This window comes from Cottoperca gobio, chromosome 3 (genome assembly GCF_900634415.1).
Source record: "Cottoperca gobio chromosome 3, fCotGob3.1, whole genome shotgun sequence".
Lineage (NCBI taxonomy): Eukaryota > Metazoa > Chordata > Actinopteri > Perciformes > Bovichtidae > Cottoperca > Cottoperca gobio.
In genome coordinates, this window is record NC_041357.1 from 21,142,406 (window position 1) to 21,164,989 (window position 22,584).

At 39.4% G+C, this 22,584-nt stretch overlaps 2 protein-coding genes across 5 annotated transcripts; one reads left to right on the top strand and one right to left on the bottom strand.

Moving 5' to 3' along the window:
- Positions 1-770: 770 nt before the first annotated feature.
- Positions 771-8,284, top strand: vrk3 (VRK serine/threonine kinase 3). The gene is made up of 16 exons (XM_029458362.1): positions 771-868; positions 2,123-2,346; positions 2,455-2,607; positions 2,808-2,924; positions 3,021-3,152; positions 3,373-3,513; positions 3,910-3,965; positions 4,087-4,153; positions 4,610-4,694; positions 4,775-4,877; positions 5,627-5,719; positions 5,819-5,951; positions 6,311-6,428; positions 6,839-6,897; positions 6,982-7,118; positions 7,708-8,284. The coding sequence occupies exons 2-15, from the start codon at positions 2,124-2,126 to the stop codon at positions 7,116-7,118; spliced, it is 1,617 nt and encodes a 538-aa protein (XP_029314222.1). The 5' UTR covers positions 771-868; position 2,123; the 3' UTR covers positions 7,708-8,284.
- A 99-nt stretch (positions 8,285-8,383) lies between these two features.
- On the bottom strand, positions 8,384-21,174 carry LOC115025911 (rho family-interacting cell polarization regulator 1-like). Of its 4 annotated transcripts, none has more exons than XM_029458329.1 (17): positions 21,028-21,174; positions 17,452-17,539; positions 16,903-17,036; positions 16,689-16,767; positions 16,537-16,560; positions 16,390-16,443; positions 15,562-15,711; positions 15,368-15,431; positions 15,240-15,283; positions 15,030-15,155; positions 14,232-14,380; positions 13,994-14,102; positions 11,738-12,352; positions 11,421-11,653; positions 10,481-10,571; positions 9,794-9,884; positions 8,384-9,700 (listed from the first exon to the last, which is right to left on the bottom strand). In XM_029458329.1, the coding sequence occupies exons 3-17, from the start codon at positions 16,992-16,994 to the stop codon at positions 9,630-9,632; spliced, it is 1,992 nt and encodes a 663-aa protein (XP_029314189.1). In that variant the 5' UTR covers positions 16,995-17,036; positions 17,452-17,539; positions 21,028-21,174; the 3' UTR covers positions 8,384-9,629. The 4 variants fall into 4 exon arrangements, with proteins under 4 accessions (XP_029314189.1, XP_029314193.1, XP_029314202.1 ...); XM_029458333.1 differs by lacking the exon at positions 21,028-21,174 and adding an exon at positions 20,458-20,518; XM_029458342.1 differs by lacking the exon at positions 21,028-21,174 and adding an exon at positions 19,205-19,225.
- Between the last annotated feature and the right edge of the window lie 1,410 nt (positions 21,175-22,584).

Here is a 22,584-nt window from a genome sequence, read left to right on the forward strand (position 1 = left end):
ATATATATATATTAAATATTCACCCTAATGTTCTTTTTTCAGCATTTAATAATACCACAGCAATAATTTAAAAAGCATTATTTCAGTTATCTCCCTCTTACTGGTTTATGCACAATAAAGGCAAAGATGTTTTATTTACACATTTTTTAAATGTATTTAAAATTTAAAGCAGCACCATTTGCTGCCAATTCAATGATTGGATGTAACTAGAATAGTCACTGCAATTAACGTATAATGGTGCTTGTTCTTTACTTAATTTTTTCCATTTTATGCAACTTCATACTTCTACTATACTACATCTCAGAAGTAAATATTGTACTTTATATGCCTCTACATTTTTCTGACAGATTTTCAGATTACAGTTTTTTTACCAGATGTGGTGATTTTTAATGTGTGTGATAAACTGAAGGATGACGTGTTCCTTTATGGGTTGAGAAAATGATCCTACTTCTTAAGCTAAATACAAATATTTAAATGTTTTTCTGAGCTCATGTAAAGTTAACTTTTTAGAGATACGTGGTGACAGCGATGCTACAATTATATGAGGATCTTATAGAATATGATGCATTGCTGTACATTAAACTACCTAACAGTATATAAAGGAGTTACATTTAGCACGACCTTAAACACATACAGCAGTAAAATGCAACATACACATTAATTCAGCAGTAATATTACTCAAAACATCACCGGCCTTCCCCCCTCACTCCCATTGCTCCCGGGGAGAGCTATAAGACTCACTGTGCTCAGCTTGGCTGCAGCCAGCAGGGGGCAGCACTTCCCCCACACAGCTTCAACTACAGGAATGTTTTTCCGGTGAAGAAGAAGCAGCATCAAACTGCCTGAGAGGTGGAGGAGTGTTGGAAAGGTATCTGAGACGATTTTTAATTGTTTTGACAACTTTATACTTGAATGCTGACATGTATTTTTACCAAGACGCCAGTTTTACTAAAGGCCAAGGCTCGAAATCAGCCATAGGACGATACTTCCGTCTAAAACTCAGCTTCTGTATTAGCTAGCTAACGTTAAGCTGTTTGGTCATTGCATTGCTGTTTTTCAACACTGACATTGAAATAACTTAATGTATGTAACACACACTGTTTTTCTCTAACTGTAGATTTGCAGTATTTTTATTTCTCGTACTACCACTAAAGTACTAATGTTAATGTTAGCTAGCTAACGTTAACGTTACATTTAACTGTTTAACGTTAGCTGTTAGTGATTTGTTCAGGATTATGTTTAAGTAACTGACATGAGCAGAATAACCTTTATCTTTAGCTATAATATTTTTCTTTTACACATTTTGAATAAAAACAAAGGCCATCGCATTTAATGTAATTACATTGGATATGTTTATGGGAAGACGAGTCTTGCTGTTGCCATGGTAAACCATAATAAGAACAGTTATCTCTATGGCAACAGGCATAATTAATTCACCTGACTGGTGAATACATCAACACACAGACACTTTGACTAATGTATTCAACTTCACTTAATGCTAAATAATACTAAACAATAATTGTTCGTAAGTGATAATATTCTTGGTTGTGACAATAACATTCACATAATGAGTGTTTTTTTATTGATTTATTCAACTATTGTATTACAGAGCATCAGGCACTTTGCAATAGTATCCCCTAGGTTGCACACACAGGATTAGATCAGATGAGAAATCGTTATTAATCCCCAATGGGAAAACTCATGTGCCACCAAATCAACTCATACAGACAACAAACAATATAGACATTATATTCACAGTACACACACGTACAAATATACAGTACAACTAATAAATAACCTATTCACTGAATTCTGTGTCCCTTAAAGCAATGTGTAATGGATGGCCTTTGAAATACAGAACAGTTTTTAATTTTCCCTAGTTTTATTTTCTATAGTGACCTCAATTGAGTGTGGGGTAAGGCCAATAATTATCACTTAATTATCAATAGGTAGACCTCCTTGTTCTTCCTTCTGAAATCAATGATTAACTCTTGGTCTTCCCAAAATGTAATTAAAAACAAATTTGCATCCCACCAGGATTACCTTCAGAGACAAACCCACACATGAGGCGGTGAGAATAGATGTATAATTTGTGTGTGCATGTGTGTGTTTGCTCTTGCAGAATGCCTTTCCATTTCTGCCCCCAGTGTGGGACAAAGTTACAGCCCTGTTTCAGATTTTGTCCATCATGTGGGGAGAAGATTCCCTCTTCTGTTGATGAATCTGGACCTGTGAGCCCAACGCTGTCTTTAAGTCTCTCTCCACCCAAAAGGGATGAAGCAGCACCATCAGTAGTTAAATCAATCCTTGCTTCAAGCGCAACTTGCGAGCCCACAGGAAGTACCGGTAAACATCTTGACAATATTGTTATTAGGAGTTACTTGAAGTTATCCATAAATGTTTAGACTTTGTGTTGTTGTAACCTCTGGAAATGTTAATTCTCTTTTTCTACAGCCCATGCATGTACCACCGCAACTCCAGTTACAACTCGTCCTGCACTGCGAAAGCCACGTAACTCCCTTCGTCTGGACAGGGAAGTTAAATTCAACATTAAAGATGCCACTCCACCCGTGGTGCTCTCCGGTGTCGGAGAAGACAGGATCAAAGGTAATTAAAATGGTCTGGAAGCAGCTATTGATGGAGAAAATTTGCCTTGAAGTTTATTTACATTTCTGTGGCGTAAACCATCAGTGTGACAAGTAGCTTTAACCTTAAGGCAACATATACCAGTTGTGCAGGTGTAAATACAATAATTGGACAGCTGATGCCTTTCTTTGGAACAAAAGCGCTATGATTTGTATCAACAGATGATGGTGTTGAATTGGGTGGAACTCCACCAAAGCAGCACTCAGTCACTTTTAAGCTCAACATGGGGGCAGAGCCGGCTTTACAGTCTCCTCCTGTCCTAAAATTCTCTCGACCTGGTGAGCTGAAACACATTCCTCATGGAAAATGTATCTCTTCTTCTCTGTCATAATATTTCTCTCATTTATATTGATTGTGGCTGGATCCATATGCAGGGAGGGGAAAGGCAAAACTCTCCAGCCCTGCTGAGCAGGTAGAAGAGGGGAAGAAGGAGTCAACGGTAGACAGCTCTCCTGTGGCCGTCTCTTCCCCTGTTGTCTCACCAAACTCCAAGTCCCCTTTAAAAGGTGAGCAACAACTAACGATTGTATTTAACAATAAAAAACAATTGTAATATTTATACATTTCTAAATAAAGGACATTCCTCATACCAGGATATCATTTTAAGCCAAGAGAGACAAACTTACAAAGCATCGTTTTTTCTTACGAGTGTTTAACCACACTTTCTCTCTCATCATAAATGCAACGTAATTATTTGGTTGTGTTTGTTTGCATGTACGGCAACAGGAAAAGGCAAAGCCAAGAAGGCAAGGCATGGGTCCACTGTGGAGCCGCTGCAGGAAGGCGAAGAAGTGACGGACACAACGGGCAAGAAGTGGAAGCTGGTGAAACTGCTCAGTCAGAGCACGACAGAGCTCATCTACGAAGGTGAGACTGTGTACATATATTAAATGTATTTTTCAGGGGAAAAGATAATAATAATTGTTATACAGGTATATTTCTTCAGGTTTAATAAACAACTTGTTAATAACTTGTTAAGTTTTCTCTGTCATTTACAATATAGCTGCTTTTCCAAAACTAAAACAAAACGTACCAATATAGATATATTAGATCTATAGAATTAAAAACATATGTTGTTTTAGTGGTACCTTTTATCAAACTCTACTTTCATTTCCATTTTATTATATATCTTCAGAAGAGCCGTACACAAAGAGACGGCTAACCTAGTTTAGTGGACAGAGCTGCAGCAGGATAAAGAATATAAAGAATTGACCTAAAGCTTTTTTATCACAATTTAATTGTATTGTTTTGTCTTTTTTTCAGTTTTGCAAACAGTTTCACGATCCAATTCCAAGGAATCAAATCACATCCTCAAGCTGGTAAGTGCCGCCTCGACACTTTCTGGGTATCAGCAGATGAATTGCTTTTATTTGTTCTCTATTTCCCGTAGACTTTCCTGAGTGAGGTCAATAAAGTTTATCTTATCTTTCCTCGTCTTAGGGAGCTAAAGATGGAAGAATCTTCAATGAGCAGAACTTTCTGCAGAGAGCTGCTAAACCTGCGTCCGGTGAGGATTTAGTGTGTTTCAAGTTCATCACCTCCAAAATCTACATTTATTTTATTTACAAAAAGAAACTGGTGTAATATGATGGAAGACTGGTGAGTTTACTGTCACTCCTGGAGGGCGGGCTGCAGTCTCACATTATGGTTCTGATGATAATTACAAGAGAAGTGAAAAAGGTGGTTGCAGTATTTATACTAATTTCATAAGCAGAACCACTAACGAGTAGACGGTGGGAACCGTTCTTGCTGTTTGTCATGTGATTTAGTTTCACAACATCTCATAAAAACATCCGTCTTTCATTTCGTAATCCACTCAGAGGAAAGCAGAAGTGGACAAGAGCTTATTCAGGACCTCGTCATGCCAGTCTGGGGGACACATGGAATCTGTAACCCTCTTTTAGGTCTTAATTCAATACCAATGTACCTCACATGATAATTAAAACATATTGTCCCTCTCTAGTGGACAAGTGGATCAAACAAAACAAGATAGATTTTCTGGGGATTCCTTCCTGTGCTGGCTTTGGTCCTCATGCAGAGTCCTACAGGTGGGAATATTTACACATTATATGAAAGAGTATAACTTTAGCTTGTGCTATAAGTTGTTCTTTATCTTTTTATTTTATAGATTTCTGATTTTCCCCAACATGGGCCAGTCTCTCCAGTCTGTCATGGAGGAAGAAGATGAGCTTCTGACTGAGAAAGCTGTCCTTCAGCTTGCCTGCAGAATAGTGAGTGTAAACTTATACTCAATCATTTCATGCACTTTGAAAGAACGAGATCACGGGTACAAGCGGCCGAAATGGGTTTTCTCAGACAGGTGGCGTCTCCCTTAGAGATAGGGTGAGAAGCTCAGCCATCCGTGAGAGACTCGGAGTAGAGCCGCTGCTCCTTTACGTTGAAAGGAGCCAGTTGAGGTGGTTCGGGCATCTAGTAAGGATGCCACCTGGGCGCCTCCCTAGGGAGGTGTTCCAGGCACGTCCAGCTGGGAGGAGACCCCGGGGAAGACCCAGGACTCGGTGGAGAGATTATATCTCCTCACTGGCCTGGGAACGCCTCAGGATCCCCCAGTCGGAGCTGGAGGATGTGGCCCGGAGAAGGGAAGATTGGGGTTCCTTACTGGAGCTGCTGCCCCCACGACCCGATCCCGGGATCCTTTACTTGGACTTCTTACACTTTACTGCATAAATATTCTCAGGGAACAAAAACATGCTTTTGCATTTATTTACACTACTGTAAATATGTTTTTATTATTGCATTACATGTATGTATCTTGTTCTGTACCTGTTTTTGTACTTTGTTGTTTTCACCGTATGTCTGTTCATTCTATTGTTTTGCACCACGGCCCTGGGAAACACAGTTTCATTGTTCTATATAATGTACTGCACTGTGTCTCTTGTCTTAATCATGATCCAGAACTCGTAAAGAACTGTGATTTCCACCACGTTTATTGAACAGTAACATTTCTTTCTCCTTGCAGTTAGATGTGCTGCAGTATATCCATTCAAATGAGTACGTTCACGCTGATATTCATGCAGAAAACATTTCCATCAAACCAGGACAGAAATCACAGGTGAGAAATATTCTGAAGCACAAACTGTAATCTGTCAAAGTCCATGATTGAAATGTGCTTTACATTATTCTTTGTGTGTGTGTGTGTCTGTGTGTTTAGGTATACCTGGTAGGATACTGCCATGCCTTCAGGTACTGTCCCGGTGGACAACATGTAGAGTACCGTGAAGCCAGCAGAACACCGCACGAGGGCACCGTGGAGTTCATCAGCCTGGACGCACATAAGGGAGCAGGTCAGTCACTTCTGTGGATTCCTTTTCCCACTGACGTCAGCGGATCCGACGCCATTTCACTCCACAAGCTACTGTGAACCAAACACTACCAGATTCCTTTTCACGAGCAACACCTGCCCTCCTCCCACAGTCCATCTGTCTGCACACACAGGCTTCACATAATCATCTGATTTCTTTCTTGTTGGTGTAACATGATTGTGATATTCTTTAGTGTAAAAGGATCTTTCAATTTTTGCCTTGTTTGACTATGAAAACCTCAAAAACAAGGTGATCTGCACATGTGAGGATTTGCTGAGTGGTGTTGATGTGTTCAGGAAAACAGAAGTTGTCATCGCTCTCTGTGTGTGTTCTCTTTTCAGCTCCGTCTCGACGCAGTGACCTGCAGTCTCTGGGTTACTGCATGCTGCGTTGGCACACGGGGATGCTGCCGTGGACTCAACTCACTCACCCGGACCAGGTAGCCACGCAGAAACAGAGGTGAGACGGTTTATTAGAGATGCAAGGATTAGTCGACTAAGATTTCAGCATCTCAAATGTGGAGTTGTCCTACTTTTTTCTGTTTTATATCATATTTAAGTGAATATCTTTGGGTTTTGGACTGACAAACAAAACATTTAAAGACATCACCTTGCACTGGAGAAACATTGGACATTTTTCACTATTTCTGACATTTTATAGACCAAACGATTAATCTAATTGGCATATTAATCAATGAAAATAATCTTTAGTTGCAGCCCTAGAGTTGATCAACACTGGAAGTCCACACACCTTGAATCACCCTATACAAACTGAATTGTATTTCCTGCCTGCATAACATAAACCTATATGATTAAGTTAGTAGTACAATGCAAAGAAAATACAAATTGCTCATAAATGTGTCATTGTAGGTACATGGAGGATGTTCCTGCACTGTTGAGTCACTGCTTCGAGAAGAGTAGAGTTTCCAGTGAGTTTAAATGTTTGTTATATAACGCATAACAAGTGTGTGATTATGTGCCCTTTGCTGATATATTTCTGTGTCACGTTGTAGGTGCATTTCAAACGTACCTGACTGAAGTAATGACTCTCCAGTACTCTGAGCAGCCGGACTACTCAGCGCTGAAGGCCGGACTCAGTGCCACTTTACTGCAGCTGGGGTGGTCCCCCGAGCAGCCGCTCAGTTTTTAGGTGAGGAGATAATCACTTTGCAACAAGTCTGAACACATGCACATGAATATTCTGGTTTTATATCACAGGGTTCAGACATTTCATTTTCTGTTTTCCTAGCAAACTTACTCTGCAGAATATTTAATATTTATTTGATATGAAAAGACACTTAAGAGATATTGTTACCTTAAAGGGATAGTTCGGATTGTTTGAAGTGCGGTTGTATGAGGTACTTATGAAATGGAAGCTAAGGAATGCACTGCTGTGAACGGGGGGGGGGGGCAGCAGCAAAACCATTTTAGCGATCTAAAAAAATCAATATCAGTGTACGCTATATTTGTAATATTTTCGAAGCTTTACCTTGAAAACTATCCATTTTTTCAGCTGCTGCTCTTACATTACATTTACAGGGTCGTAAATAATGTATTCAGTGCACAAATAATTCAGTTGTAAGAGCAGTAATCTGGAACGTGAGGGGGAAATGTGCCTCGTCTCTGCTGATAGGAAAATTAAGTATCAAAGTCTTTATGGTTTATAATGTTGAAAGTTAAGCATCTTGGGAATTCTGTGTGATGATAATAATATTAAAATGTATCTCTTTTATTTTCAGAGACATGAAACAAAAAGAAGACAATATAAGATTCTTTTAACTTTCTTTTTTTTTTAAATCATGCTGTGTTTTACCTGTGATGTTTTATTGCACTGAAAGCAGATTGTTGTAGAGTTCAATGTGTGCACTCATGTTACGTTAATGGGTTTTCATTGGGATTGTCATTTTATGCATTTGTGGTATAGTATTGTTGTGGTTTCTCATTGATTGCAGTGTTTTTAACGTTACAAGGGCAACTTGAGTTTTCAATATTTGGGTTTTGTTGACACTGTTAGTTAAATGCGTCACAGCATTCCTCTTTTCACTGGTTACTTTTTACGACTGTTACTACGGCTGAACATTTCCTCACCAAGAGCCAACACAGATGTACATTAACACAACACAATACTTCCTTATTTGTAGGCACAGTTAATTTGCCTGAATAAAAAGCAATACTTCATTATTTCTTATTTAAAGCAGTGCCTTAGTGTCATTTGCCAAAGTGCACCAGGAAATCTCCATCATAAAGTTATGCTCATAAGAAAACATATTCAGTTTAATTAAGGGGTGTTTAAAAATAAATTGTTTTTGAGGAAATGTTTGTTTTTGCACTATTGTTTTCTGTACTAAACCAGCGTCTGTCACAATCTTAACTACAGATTTAAACATCCTGATACATTCAACACAACAGATATGCTCATTTTAAAGAAACCTTTATAAAGTTTAAACATTTCTGAACATAAACATTTTAACATTTCAAGACATATACAATTCTTTATATGAAACAGTAAATATCTCTTATTGTGCACACTCTTAAAGTAATTCAGAAAATAAACACTTATCTTTTGCCTGATCTCTCCTGTCGTGGCATTTAAAACCTTACATCTGTCACTTGAGGCACTTTCTGAATGACGAGGCTTTTGTAGAACAACGTAAAGCATGATGCTGAAGGACTATAGCGCCCCCGTGAGGCGGCTTTTGTACACAGCTACAGACCCGATGGCTTCCTTTGCAGTGGAGCCTAGCTTACACACAAACTGATCAGTTGAGCTTTTTATACAGACATGCTGGCAGTGTGAGACAGCTACACATGCAGGTTTGAATATAGTTTTTACACTGCAGATTGTTTTCATGTTGGACCAAAATGATTGAGGAGAAACTCAAGACTCCTTTTCTATTCAGTCCTAATATTACTTCTGTTTCTGGTGTCGCTCTGAGAGTTGTAACTTCTGCACTCCATGTGTATTTCTGAATAGTTAACCGTCTCGGATGCCTAAAATGAAAAGATCCTGTTTTGGAAATGACTTCATGTCCACAGCACGTCAATGTAAATCTTCAGACAAACATCACATGCTCATGAAGTCTTTTCCTGTAACAGTGGAAAGAGCTTTGGGCTGTACACTGATTTAACACTGAAAATCATAACCTCATATCCACAAATACTGACTGCTTTGAATTCAACTTGATGGAACTCAGTAAGTGATTGTATGCTTCTCTGGAGATTGAAGAAATCCATCAACTTGAATTTATAAAACCATTAAAAAAAAATTAGATTACTTAAAAAATGCACTGTAATAAAGCCAAAAACAAGGCCGCTTTTAGCTGTTCCTGAAATGTTTTGGACATTGAATTTGCACATGACAGGAACAGTTTATGAAAGTGTAAACTAAGTGGTGTCCCACTTTAACCCAGGCAACGTGATGGAGTACATGTTGAAAGAAAGAAGGGCTTTGGAGGGACTTCAAACCGCAGAAACCTCAAGGTTTATCGTTCTTGGTCAGAACAAGGCAAATACGTGCACAAACTCGGCCGTAATGGAAGAGCTTGTTTGTCTGAGCAGTAAGTGGAATATCCCCAAGGCCTCCGATCCCGCAGTGTAACGGGGAGATGGCATGAGTAGATCAAAGTGGGAGAAATGGTTTAGCTATGGTTCCACCGTGCCCTTAGAAGACTGTAGTGGCCAAATGTGTGGGAGTGGCGGGACGCTCCTCCTGACCGTGTGACGTGTCCTCTCCTGAAAGATGAAAAACAGGGACATTAACACATTTCTTATGCCTGTGGTCACATGAACAGCGGCAGCCTCAGTTTACTGACAGCCTCCTCTCACCGTGTTGTTCATCTCCCTTTTCCTCGCCGTGCTCCTTCTCCTCGGGCATCTCTATCTGACACAGATCCTGCACGTCCTCCACGCTTGATTCCTTTAAAAACAATATTGTTTTTATTTCTTTTAAAAGTAGCAATAGACAACTTTTTAACCCCCCCTAGCGTCATATTATTGTTGCCGTCGCGGTCGCAAAAACAGGATCGCATTCTCAGAGCCTACTTTATTGAGCAACACATTCGGATCATCAGGGAAACATTTTTTAATATTGTTATTCATTCCCAATGCTGCTCAGAGTAATTGCAGCCGAAGGCTCTTCTGCCCACAGCGCAGAGTCTCTTCTCTCACGGCGCACAGACAGTCTCTCCCTCGCTGCGACGGACAAAACTACTAAACTTTATGCAAATTAATGTAAAATGACATCACCTATATGCCAATGAGCATATGAAAGCAACGATGAAGACTTTTAGGATACTTTCATTGGCAAGCATAACACAGGACGCACTGCGAGGCTGATAAGACACCAATCCAAACGTCAGATGTTTCATTATTCTATAGCAATTACATTTAATTCATGATAAGTTAAAGCAAACATATTGTCAATTGCCCCTTTCACCTGTATGTGGTTAATATACCAAATAAAGACACTCACATAACTGCTTTTAAAAAGCATCAATCGTATACTTTGATTACCTGTGATTCAGAGAAACGATCTTCATCTGAGTTCCTGAAACCTTCTGGGGCTTCCATAAGGATCTGTAGACCGTCAGCCTCCTCCTCATCGCTGCAGAGTGACACAAACAGTGGGAAACATAGTGGGTCAAATATAAACACTAAAGGTAAAAGAAAACCTTTACATACAGACGTACACTGAGTGAAATGTTCATAAAGCTTTTTAAGAGTAGAATTCAAGCATTTTTCAAGGTACTAGACTCGTTTACAGAATTCCTTTAGCCCCACAGCAATCAACATATATTGTCACTGTTCAAATATTAAAGATTTTTGAGTTAACAGGAGAGATCGTGAGGATGAATAAACTGATCAAGCATTTTTAAAAGGAGTATATTATCTCTTAATCCTAATCTTGACAATATAACTGTTCAAATCCAAACTTTTAAAGATTTCTTCCAATCCGTAAAGCCTCCATGTTTGTATGGAAACATCTGGATGTTTTGTACATCATTTTATAAACATTTCCCGGATTTGCACTTAATGCATGTCCATTATAAATAAATAAAGGAATGTTGGTCAGTGAGGGTTAGGGGACTATTTCTGCGTCGTCCTCATATCACAGACTGTAAATATGAACAGCCAAGTCAGAGATATTGGGAATCTGAGAGCTACTATATCTCCGACAGACCTTTGGCCACGAAGCCTCGATCACTGGCAGCTACATCTAAATAAAAAGATATTTGAGCACTGATAATCGATTCGGCTTTAGAAAAGAGCTGTAGGCAGTTTGTGTGGTTTCACGTTTTAAAAAATACTTAAAAACAAAAATAGTACCGTAGCTAATGAGGTTTTTCTTTTCAGCAGTGTGGCTTATTAGTCATGTGAAATGGGAATGGACATTTGTTTATGTGAAATACGTAAAAGGTTCAGGGAGCAGGCAATGACCAACACGAACACTGACCTTCCTCCAGAGTAAAAGTCATCTTTATCCTTTTCTTCTTCCTCCATTTTGTTTTGGTTCTCTTCATGTTGCCCAGCATCATCCTCCTTTTTCTTTTCTCCTTCGTCTTCCTGTCGTTCCTCGTTTTTCTCTTCCTCCTCATCTTCCTCGAAGTCAGAGCAGTTGAGAAAGTCGAAACTTTCAAGGGCCGTCTCGACTTCCAGAGTGAAACTAGAAGAAGCGGGAAAAGGAACCTATGGAGAAAACAAATGCAGCGGTTTAAAAATCACCGCTCGCACATTAGACTTTAAAAACACAGACAAGTGAATGAAGCTCACCGTCGGAGCGTCCTGCGGTTGCTTTGACTCCTGGACGGACTGGCTGTATTTCTCTAATGCTTCTACCTTTCCTGCGTCAGTGGTGCGGTCCTCTGTTTCTGCTTCAGTCTGTCCAGCCTGCACTGACGATTCCTCAGACTCTTTCACCTCCTCTGCTGAAATACACACTTGTGGGACGCCACTTTCACACAAACCCTGTGTCTCCATCAGCGACACAGGAGGTGCAGAGGAAACGTCGGGGTACGAGCAGCTCAGGTCTGCTGAGGTGTCAGAGAGGTCGGCTGATTGGATAGACGCTCTATCCACCGCAGTACAGTCCGGACTATGAGAGCAGGAAGTCTGCAGATGGCCGTTGGGGACCGCGTCCGTCTGAGAGAAAACCTCCTCGGCTTCTGTCTCATCCTCCTCCTGGTTGGATGAGAGCGACGGCGTCGACGCGCTGGACTTGTGCGGCGTGAACGACAGCTGAGAGGTGAGAGTGGTTTGCAGCATGTTGGAGGCCGTGAGCCTCTGAGCGTGGTGAGCCAACGCCGGGCTGGAGGAGTCGTCGGAGGATTCAGAAGAGTTGGACCAAACGGTCCCGTTCTCCATTTCTCCTTGTCGCTTCAGCAGAGACTAGACAGGAAACACAGAACATTAATTAAATGATCACTGTGATGTCTACATACAGCAGGATTACAGTTTGTGTTTATGGAATTACATCAAGAAAAATAAATGAATTAGGGCGGCAACTAACGATTATTATCATAATCGATAAATCTGTAGATTATTTTCTCGATTAATCGTACGGTAATATAGTGAGTTTAATAGGATATAAAACAAGAAATCTCCATATTTGAGCGGCTGAAAACAGTATTTTCTGACCTTTTTTGCATGAACAAATGACTTAAACGATTAATTGATTATTAATAGTTGGTGATTAGTCGACTAACCGTTGCTTTAATTTGCTTATGTTAAATATAACTGACTCATTAATCCAGTTCTCAAACTGTGGATCAGAGCAGCTTTGAAAGAGCAAGGCAAAAAATATGGAGTGTAACTAAAGTTAAATGATTCGGTGTCATGTTGGACCAAAAAGACGAGTGGGAATGAAACTTTCTACTTTTTCCAAAAGGGGGCATTACAGAAACAGTAATTAATTACAGAAATCTTTTTGAATCATTCATCAAACACATGAAACATTTGCTGCTTGAAGCTTTACATATACAGATTTTGCCATTTTCTGCCTCATAATATAAAATGTTATAATATAATATAACATAATATAAAATGTTCTGTACAGACTACAATATGTAGGCAATGTTAATATATCATTTTAGTTGAATTTGTAATTATATGTAATATTTTACACACTAAATGATTTGAATTCTTTCTTGATTTTAAAAATAAATAAATAAATCACTCAGTTCATTGACGAAGGCGGTGATTACAAATAACCATATGTACAGTATGATCTGCACTCGGATTAAAAAGTAATGATTGTTGTTTTAAAATAATCAAAAACAACATTAAGGACAATACAATCACGTTGCAGCTGACAAAATGTCTGTGACTTTCTTCAGTTTAGATTAATATTAATGATTCTATTCTTTGTTATCTATAAACTAAACTACAACTACGTCCCAACACACCGACTGTACAGAGATGAATCTGAATTCACAACGTAAGGACGCCGTCCTGTCCGCCACGACATCGTGGAGCGCCTCCACCAGCGAGCGGTTCTGTCTGGGCCCGCCTCGAGGCACGCTCTTCAGCGAGGTGAGGAAGAGGAGGGACATATTGGAGCGCTACTCAACCACTATTAAACAGCTACAAAGACCACAGCTCTGCTCATACATGCTGCTGCTGCTGTCACACGTCCCACTATCATTCATTCTCCTCGCATTAGGCACGGCACTCCCACAGCCACATGTCCTAACACACAGCGCTCTGTGACCATCCTCACACACATCAGTACTACCGCTACACACAAAGCAGTTGGGGAGCAGCTGAAATAGAACAAGTCAATGAAATGACATAATAAAATAAATAAAATAAACAGTGTATATATATGTAGCAAAGACAGTTAGTAGTTAATGGTTTACTACGGAGCTCAGGAGTGGCCTTAGAGAGAAAAACGATATAAATCCAGGCCACGATTTATTAAATTGTAGTTTACACACCCAAAATACAATTTATAAACTTGCGGTGCAACAGGTGTGATAGATTGTAGTTAGTGGAAAATATTGACAGGAAATGTCTTTTAATGTGACTCACATAAAACACCTGCTCCCGCATAGAGGGCGTGTCAGGAGGGCTCTGATTGGACAGCAGCCGTTTGGTAACTGTACTGGTGGAGGATGTCTGGTCGTCCTTATCAAACGGACTGAAAAAAGAAACCAGGACAAACAATGAGAAACAGAACAAAACACACCTGAATAAACATGTTAAACGTGTTAAACGTGTTAAACGTGTTAAATTCAAAATAAAAAGAGGCCATGAGAGGTTCAAGTACCTCCAGGTGACCTCCAAGTTCAGTTTCACCGTCCCGAGGTCGTTGATATCCACGGCGAGCGTCTGGGGAAGCGGGCAGAACAGGTCGAGCATTTCGCAGGACACGCTGCCCACCACCACGTGATTAGCCAGGCTCTTCAGCTCTGTCACCTTGACAACCAAAAGAAGCAAAACCTCAATGAGATGAGGAGATGCAAAGGCCGCGGGAACGTAACAAAAGGAGACAATAGCGTGCTGCAGGGATGACGTATTTTTGTAGGCTATAAACGAACTACACCATGGTTGCATAACCACCTTTAGTAGTCTCATTTAGCAACTACCTTTTTTTTAAAGACACTTAAAAGCTTCAAAATTCACGATTGGGGTATTTACTGACGTTTCTTTATCTGATAGATCAATTATTATTTTCTTTCTTTAGCTTGTGTTAACCACAGAACTTATTTCAGGTATATAACGAGACGAAGGAACCTGAAGTGCAAACATGCTAACTCAATTCTGTGTCTTAGGACTCATTCCTGCAGCACTCGGTTAGCTAAAGCTGTGTGAGAATCCATGTAGTAAGTAAAAGGATAAGGCTGGCGATAAAAATATATTGTACTGTAGTTTATTTTGAGACATACAGTTTCCTGCTGCTGTAAATACTCACTCAGGAAACAAATATGTATTAATGCGCAGCTGAAAATAGTCCACAACAAATGCACCATCTACTGCTGTGTGGTCACATTTGTTAAAACAACCCAGCCACGGTGGTTTTGTTTACCAAAGATAGTAACGCAATCCCTTTCCTTTTTTTCACTACCTTGATTGACAGCAGTTCTGTGACGAGAGGCAGGAAGATGTAGTCTTCACTGTCCCATATCTGCTTGTTGCTGACTTCCACGCGGCCTCGTAGCCTCCAGCGTTGTCGCCCGTAGCGCATTAGGACCTGATGGGGCCAAAAACAGCGGATTTGATGAAGCAGACGCTGCCTTACAATCTGTGTCTACGTACTTGTGTTTGTGTTTCTTACCTCATACTGGTCACCAGCACACAGCCGTGCAAAGCCAGCGAGGCCTGAAACATTCAGAATGGACAAGAAAAATGAGAACTGGGCTAATGCAGAGTGGAGGAAATAGGAAGTGGTAGAAAGTGACTCACCCTTCATCTTGACATGAAATTCTCCCATCTGGCTTTCTAATTCACTCTCAAGAGAGCACATGTGCTGCAGAGACAGATGGAGGGAAAGGTTTGAATAATGTAACAGAGATTTGTTAGAACCTTTGAATTTATAGTACATAGTGTGATATCTATTTTAAACAGAAATACAGCACAGAGAACATGCTGAAGCTCACCTCTGTACATTCCCTGTAGCCCTTGTTGGCTTCACTCAGGCTCTCTCTGGCCTCCTTGCTGCCGGTGGCGGAGTTAAAGGCCGCCACCATCTTACTTGCACCGTCACGCAGTCGCCGCTGTATACAATAAGCATCGTACAGCTCCTCAACCTGGAAAAGTAAATTATATTACATGTTATTTGTATGGTGCTTTACAATGGACACATAAAACACAACAAGGTCTGAATAAGCACAAGGACAAAGAGGAATAAACTTGGGTTATGGATGATTACACTGCACTTTTCATTTCAATGTCAAGAATAAAGTGCAGGGTAAGGTAATAGTTAAAGCTAAAAATTAACCTAAAGATTAAAGGAGCGATTATAAGAAAGTCTTTGGATGAAGATAAGTCTTCATAAGTTTCAGAAAATGGACGTTATGTTAGATTCTCACCTGAAGAGAGAATGAAAATGAACATTATCACAAATGTACTTTATGTATTTAGTGGCTTGGTTATTATTTTATGAAAAAGATCAGATTTGCAAAATCATAATTTCTATGAAATAATAAAAGCACTTTGGAGCAGTGGCCGCTGTAAACAGACTGACACAATATCATCTTCTAAAGGAAGTGTTGTGTTTGTCTCCATCAAATTAATTTCAGTCCAATATTCACTCTCCTTTTAGCTCTGATTTTAGGTGATAATTCTCTGTGGCTTTGTCACTATGAACAACACTTTTCACATTACACAGTCCTGTGATCCATTTTGTATTGTATTTAAATGTTGATTAGTGCAGCTTTAAGTTAAAAAAAACATTTATTTAATCAATTCTTCATGAACATACACACCTTGCTGAGGTGGAATTCCAGGCGGCGCATAAACCTCTCTATGGCTTTCACTTGCTATAAAAAAAGAAGAAGATTAAAACAATGCAGAAAGTCTCTCTTTCATCTTTTACAGGTTCAATGTGCTGCACAGGTGTGAGTGAAACTCACCTTATCCAGCTCATACAAAGACCCCTGCAAGATAAAATAAAAGATTTAGCATCACAAAGTGTCAAATTAACATCCCGACATCCAGCCTGGTGCTGAATGGCCGTCAATACTGGTGTGACTGGTGTGACTGGTGTGAGTGCATGAGCTCTCACCAGACGACCGTTCCTCTTGTTCTCTCTGGTCTGCTGACCCAGACTATCCAGCTCCAGCTGGTGGACCTGCAGGTACGACCTGACAGAAACAAAAACCTGTTAATTCCTCATTTTCAGACTCAAAATCAGTCTTATCCTGCACATTCAGGGATTTTCCACCTGGCAGACATCCACTGGAATCAATGCAAACAGAGCCCGAGATGTGTTTACTCACTGTAAGCCTCTGCGTAAGGCAGCGTAGACTTCATCCAGCCGCTCGGGCTGCGGGGTTTTAGTGGGTGGCAGTTTGGTGGAGCCTGTGAACATCCTGCTTCCTTACAAGGCACGTTTCTCTTGGATCAAACAGTGCTGAGGGAGGGAGAGGAACATGGGATCATTTCTGATAACGCCTTTGTGGGTATTTCAAGAAGCACATTCAAAATAGGCATCAAGGAAACTGGCAGGCAGGCCTGAGACGGTAGGAACATTTCATGGCACGATTATCCTGGACAAAAGGAATAACGATTGACAATACTGTCCCGAATAATCATCAAAATATGATTAAAATTCCTGTATTTTTTATAAAAGGCTCTATTTTCACTTCTCTACCACAATAGTGAGCAAGACAACTTTTTCAAGTAACTCGTGAGGATATTCTCAATTATACGATAAAGGAAATTCACCACGATCAATTCAGTGTGAGTGTTATTCATCGCAGTCCGAGATTAAAAATCCTATATCGTCCTATCCCTGCTGAGAGCGAGACAGAAAGAGTTCTGCTCACCTGCGGAGTAGAGAGAGATCGTCACTACTGTAGCATGCTTGGAGAGTTGAGTGTAGCAATGTGGCTTTAACAAACCGAAGGACATGTCCTGTAATTATACAAAAAGGAGACATTAGAGACAAAAATGTCCCACTTCACTTCATACCTCACTGTACCTGACAGTGCTGCTGCTCTGTGATTATCAAGGAGTCTGATAATTACAGAAGTCACAGGCTCTTTCACTTCCTCAATTTTGGCCACATTGTTTTGTTGAAAAGTCTGAGACTGTGAACGACACGCATGCAGCAACCACAGCGGCCACCAAGGACAACCGTAAGGAGTACAGTCTGCTTTTGCTTCTCTTCCCCTTCCTTCCCTACTCCTCCACCCCCCTCCACATCCAGCACCGGAGCACAGGAAGTCTCATGGCTGACTCTACACAGGAAATTCTACATAGAAGTTTGGCCGAAGAATATAAAAACCATCCCTCAGCTGTGTGTGCCAGGGTGTAAAAGTTGACTCTTTTTCTACTCCAGGATGAGCCACTAAATGTGGAGATTAGCATGAGTCGGGGGAAACAGTAGGAAGAGAGGTTCGTGCATGAGCTAATCTAGTCACAAAAGAGATTACAGATTTAAAACAAACTAAAGATGTCAAGCAGGAGCCAAACCCATATTAAGACACGGGATGTGTGAATGAGCCAACACCACAGGACAGAGATACGGGTGACATCTGCCGCTCATTGTCTTACACTAAAATCAAAATCAGGAGAGAAATTATAAACAAAAAGGGATCAAATATTCCACCAGTTGGAAAACAAAACACACAGATTATGGTTGTACATGATCAAAGCCTTGTTAGGGACAACATTGCCGACATGAGTTAAGCTGTAAACACCCTGCTGTGTTTTCTACGTTCTCCTGGACGTGGGCTCGGGTGCAGCAGGCCGGGGGTCCAGTTAAACCGCTAATCTCCGCTGCACACTGGGTGGATTAACTGGAGTTGGTCAGGGGGTTATAACGTGGCAAAGAAAAGGTGCCATACCAGAGAGCCTTTACGGATAAAACACCCAACCAACAAGTAGGGCTGCACAATACTGTATATTAAACATTTTATATCGACATCGTGACGTCAACTTGCGTGAAAAAACTCATCACGAAAGACTGCGATAATGCACTCAGGGATGTTTTGGAGTTATCATCAGAAAACAGCTTTTTTAAATGTAAATATCATCATTATTATTTCTTTTGGTGCCTTTACTGTTCAGATCAATGTTAAATTAGTTCTATAAAATAAAGTAGGAAATCATTTCCTTCAATTTATTTCCATTCAACAAGCAATTTGTTGTGCTTTATAATAATATAGAGTTATAATACCAATTTTCAGTTTGGTTTGGTTTGAGTTTGATTTGTGTTAGGGCCACCTGTAATGTCTCAGAAGTATGTAGCTAGTTAGCTATCCCTGATTTTAGCAGGATACTGAGACCAGCAGAAGGGCAGAACTGAGCACACTTTAATATCACTTTAGTTATCGCAAGTAATATTGCAACATTTAACAACATTATCGCATATTTTCCTCATATTGTGCAGCCCCACCACCAACCACCATTACCAGACGACGGCCAAAGAACATTTGCAGGACTCGGATTGGCCTCCTGCGTTGGGCACAGCTATGAAAGTGCAAAGTCATTATGATGATACACACATTCAACACACTCCCACCCACCCATAAATAGCTCAGCAGACTTCAAATTAATTATTCTGAATCCCCTTACATTAGAGATCATTAACTGGATTAATCCTCTCCTCAGAGCAGTGGGAACAAAGAGGACACTGTTTCCAATCACCTCACGAGACTGGAGTTTTCTTTGAAAAAAGCCTTTGGTGAGCTCACTGCATTCACAAGCACATGCAGTCTGGTTCAGCCAACAACAATCTCAGATAGAGCTGCAACTAGCGATTCTTTTCTAGATTAAATCAATGTATTAATTTTCTCAAAGTCCAAGATGATATCTTGTTTTGTCAAGAAGCCAAATATATTCAGTTTAAGATGATATAAAACAGAGAAAAACAGGAAATCTCCATGTTTGAAAGACAGAAAACAGCAAGTGCTGCCATTTTGGCATGAAAAATTACTTTAACGATGAATTAATTCTCAAAGTAGTTGCAGTTGCAGATTTGTCAACTAATCACTGTAGCTCAAATCTTTTTTGACAAATGAATCAATCACTGAACAGGTCTGCAACTAATGACTCTTTTCAATACAAGCTGATTTTTTAACTGGTTGTTTCTAAAACAAAGTTGTTGTTTTTTAAGTCCATCTCCACAGATGAAACCTACAATCGTGTTAATCAGATAAAAGTCTCACTTTTAAGAAGCTGGGATATTGAATCTTTGACATTTTTGTTTGATAAATGACCCAAACCATGAGTCAATCGTCAAAATACTAGGCGATCAATTTTCTGCTGCTGATGGACTAATCAATGTGTCCGCACTATGACCCACAGAGAACTGCATTAATACACCGACTAATCAATTAGTAAGTAAATTAGTCAATCAAAAATAATGCCAACTATTTTCATAATCATTTAAATCATGTTTCATGCAAATAAACAGCAGAGAATGCTGTAAAATACGGAGATGTTCTGCTTTTCTCTGTTTAATATCATATTAAACTAAATATTTTGGGGGTTTGGACCGACGAAACAAGACATTTAAAAACATCAGAAACAAACATTTTACATTTTATAGACCAAACGATTATTTGATTAATCTCTAAAATGAATTGATAATGAAAATAGTCGTTAGTTGCAGCCCTAACATTGGTTTAGTGTGAGAAAATGTTTAAAACCTAGTGTTCATTGTAGGCCTATAATCATACAGAATGGGGAAAGAAAGTCATGCATGTGACATTTGGAGATTAGTCATAATCATTACTGGAAGTGATTAGTTTCCTCTCGAGCTGTTGGTAAACTAATCGACTAATTATTAGAGCATTAGTACAGATATAAACAACTTTAGCTCACACCCCATTAGACCAGCGTCCATCCACACTTTGTTGTGTGTTTGAGGAGGAAGAGGAGGAGGATGAGGGGCAATGGTGTTACAATAAAATGCAACCACTTCTCCTCCAGATTACTGGATTAGCCTAACCCCGGCAGCAGCAGGCCACTGAGTCCGATCAACACGTTCACACATCACGGCCGTGCTCTTTACTTCAAGGGAAACCAGCAAAGGATGGAGCTCCCACAGCTCATTCAGGGGGGAAAACCAGTGTCGAGCCAGATTTGGTATTCCGCACATATCCCACCCCAGCCCCCGGAGCTCATCACAGGCCACAAAAAAAGTCCACTCCCGTCCACACCAGGACCCCCAACACCCTGCTTCCTGAAAGTGTCGGTCCACACAACAAAACACCGAAAAAAAGAAAGGCAAATGTTGATTAAGCCAATCACAGCCAGCTCGGCGGATATAATTTCGATAACATCACAGGAAAGCAACTTCACGTACGTCGGACGGACTCATGCCCATGTAGAGAAAATTTTAACAGGCTTCTTGTTGTTGTGACCTTGCCGATAAAAGCAGCAGTCCCCCTTACCTCTGTGTTAATGTCCGACACCCCGAAGAATATGACCAGAGTCTCATTTCCAACACGATGCTCCACACAGTTAGCAGAGGTTTACAGTTATTCTGGGCGCTGTCCCTCTCCTTGATTCGCAGTTTTTTGTGTCCACAGTCAAGTTAGCCGAGGCTACCAAAACCACTTCCGGTTACAGGTTTTCATCATAAAAGCTCCCCAAGTGAAACGGAATTTGCAGCTGATATGAAATCAGGAATGTGCAGAAATTATTATTATCATTATTAATAATGATAATAACAAAAACTGTTATTTTTAAAGCACCTTTCATACAAGAAATGCAGTAACACAGTGATTTAGAATAAGGGAAAATCAATGGTGGAATGTAACTTAGTACATTTACTCAAGTACTGTACTTAAGTACTATTTTGTCAAACTTTTACTTTACTTGAGTTTTTCCATTTTATGTTACTTATTCTTCTACTAGTTACTAGTTACTTTTTATGTATAAAAGCACATGATATGCTTATATGATATGATGTATTATACTAATAATCAACCCAGTATTTTCTAAAGTATCTCAAATTGGCTCCACGTTGACAAATTACAACATCAAAATGCCCTTACATGCATTTGTTAGGGATAATAATAACAGGATAATATTATATTCTATAATAATATTACACTGTGAAAAGAGCCATTCTGCATAATGAATACTTTTACTTTCGGTACTTTAAGAAAATTTAACAGATAAATACTTTTATCTTTACTATTGTACTTCTACTAAACTAACATTTTGAATTCAGGACTCTTACTTGTAATTGAGTATTTTAAGACCACAGTATTTCTATTTTTACTAAAATAAAGGATCTCAGTACTTCTTCCACCTGTGGGAAAAATGGACATAGAATGAACATAAAAACCGGGATATAATGCCTTAATTTATATATAATAAGATGGAAAACAAAACACACTTGGTAACATAAGATAAAAAAATAAGATAGAAAAATAATAGGAAATAGAATACACAAAATGCATAGCATGGAAAATAAAACCCTACTGGAAAATGTAAATATTAAAATCAGTACCCATGATAATAACCAAGAATAATACCATGATTTAAAAAAAATCTTTGTTACATAAAAGTGCTGCATTCAAAGTCTTGCTTAAGAAAAACTATGTAAGTATAATTAGGGAAGCACGTAAAGTATAAAAGTAAAATTGATCACTATGCAGCCAACTGGGATTTTTAGTTGTTTCATTATTATATATTATTACATTAGGATGCAGTAACATGTAAGATGCATTATTATGTTGTAGATGGCTACAATAGAGCTAATTTCATTCTCTTTACATTTACTGTTGGTTTCATTTATTGTATAACAAAGCATTGTATATATAAAATGATCATTATATGATAATCTTAATCTGCAAAATACCTATAATTTAAATCATCAAATAAATGTAGTGTAGTAAAAAGTACAATATTTCCCCAGTGAAATGTAGTGCAGTAGAAGTAGAAGTAGTAGAATTTCAGTATTGCATGTTTTTAGGATTATTAACAAGTAGGTTCCTAAT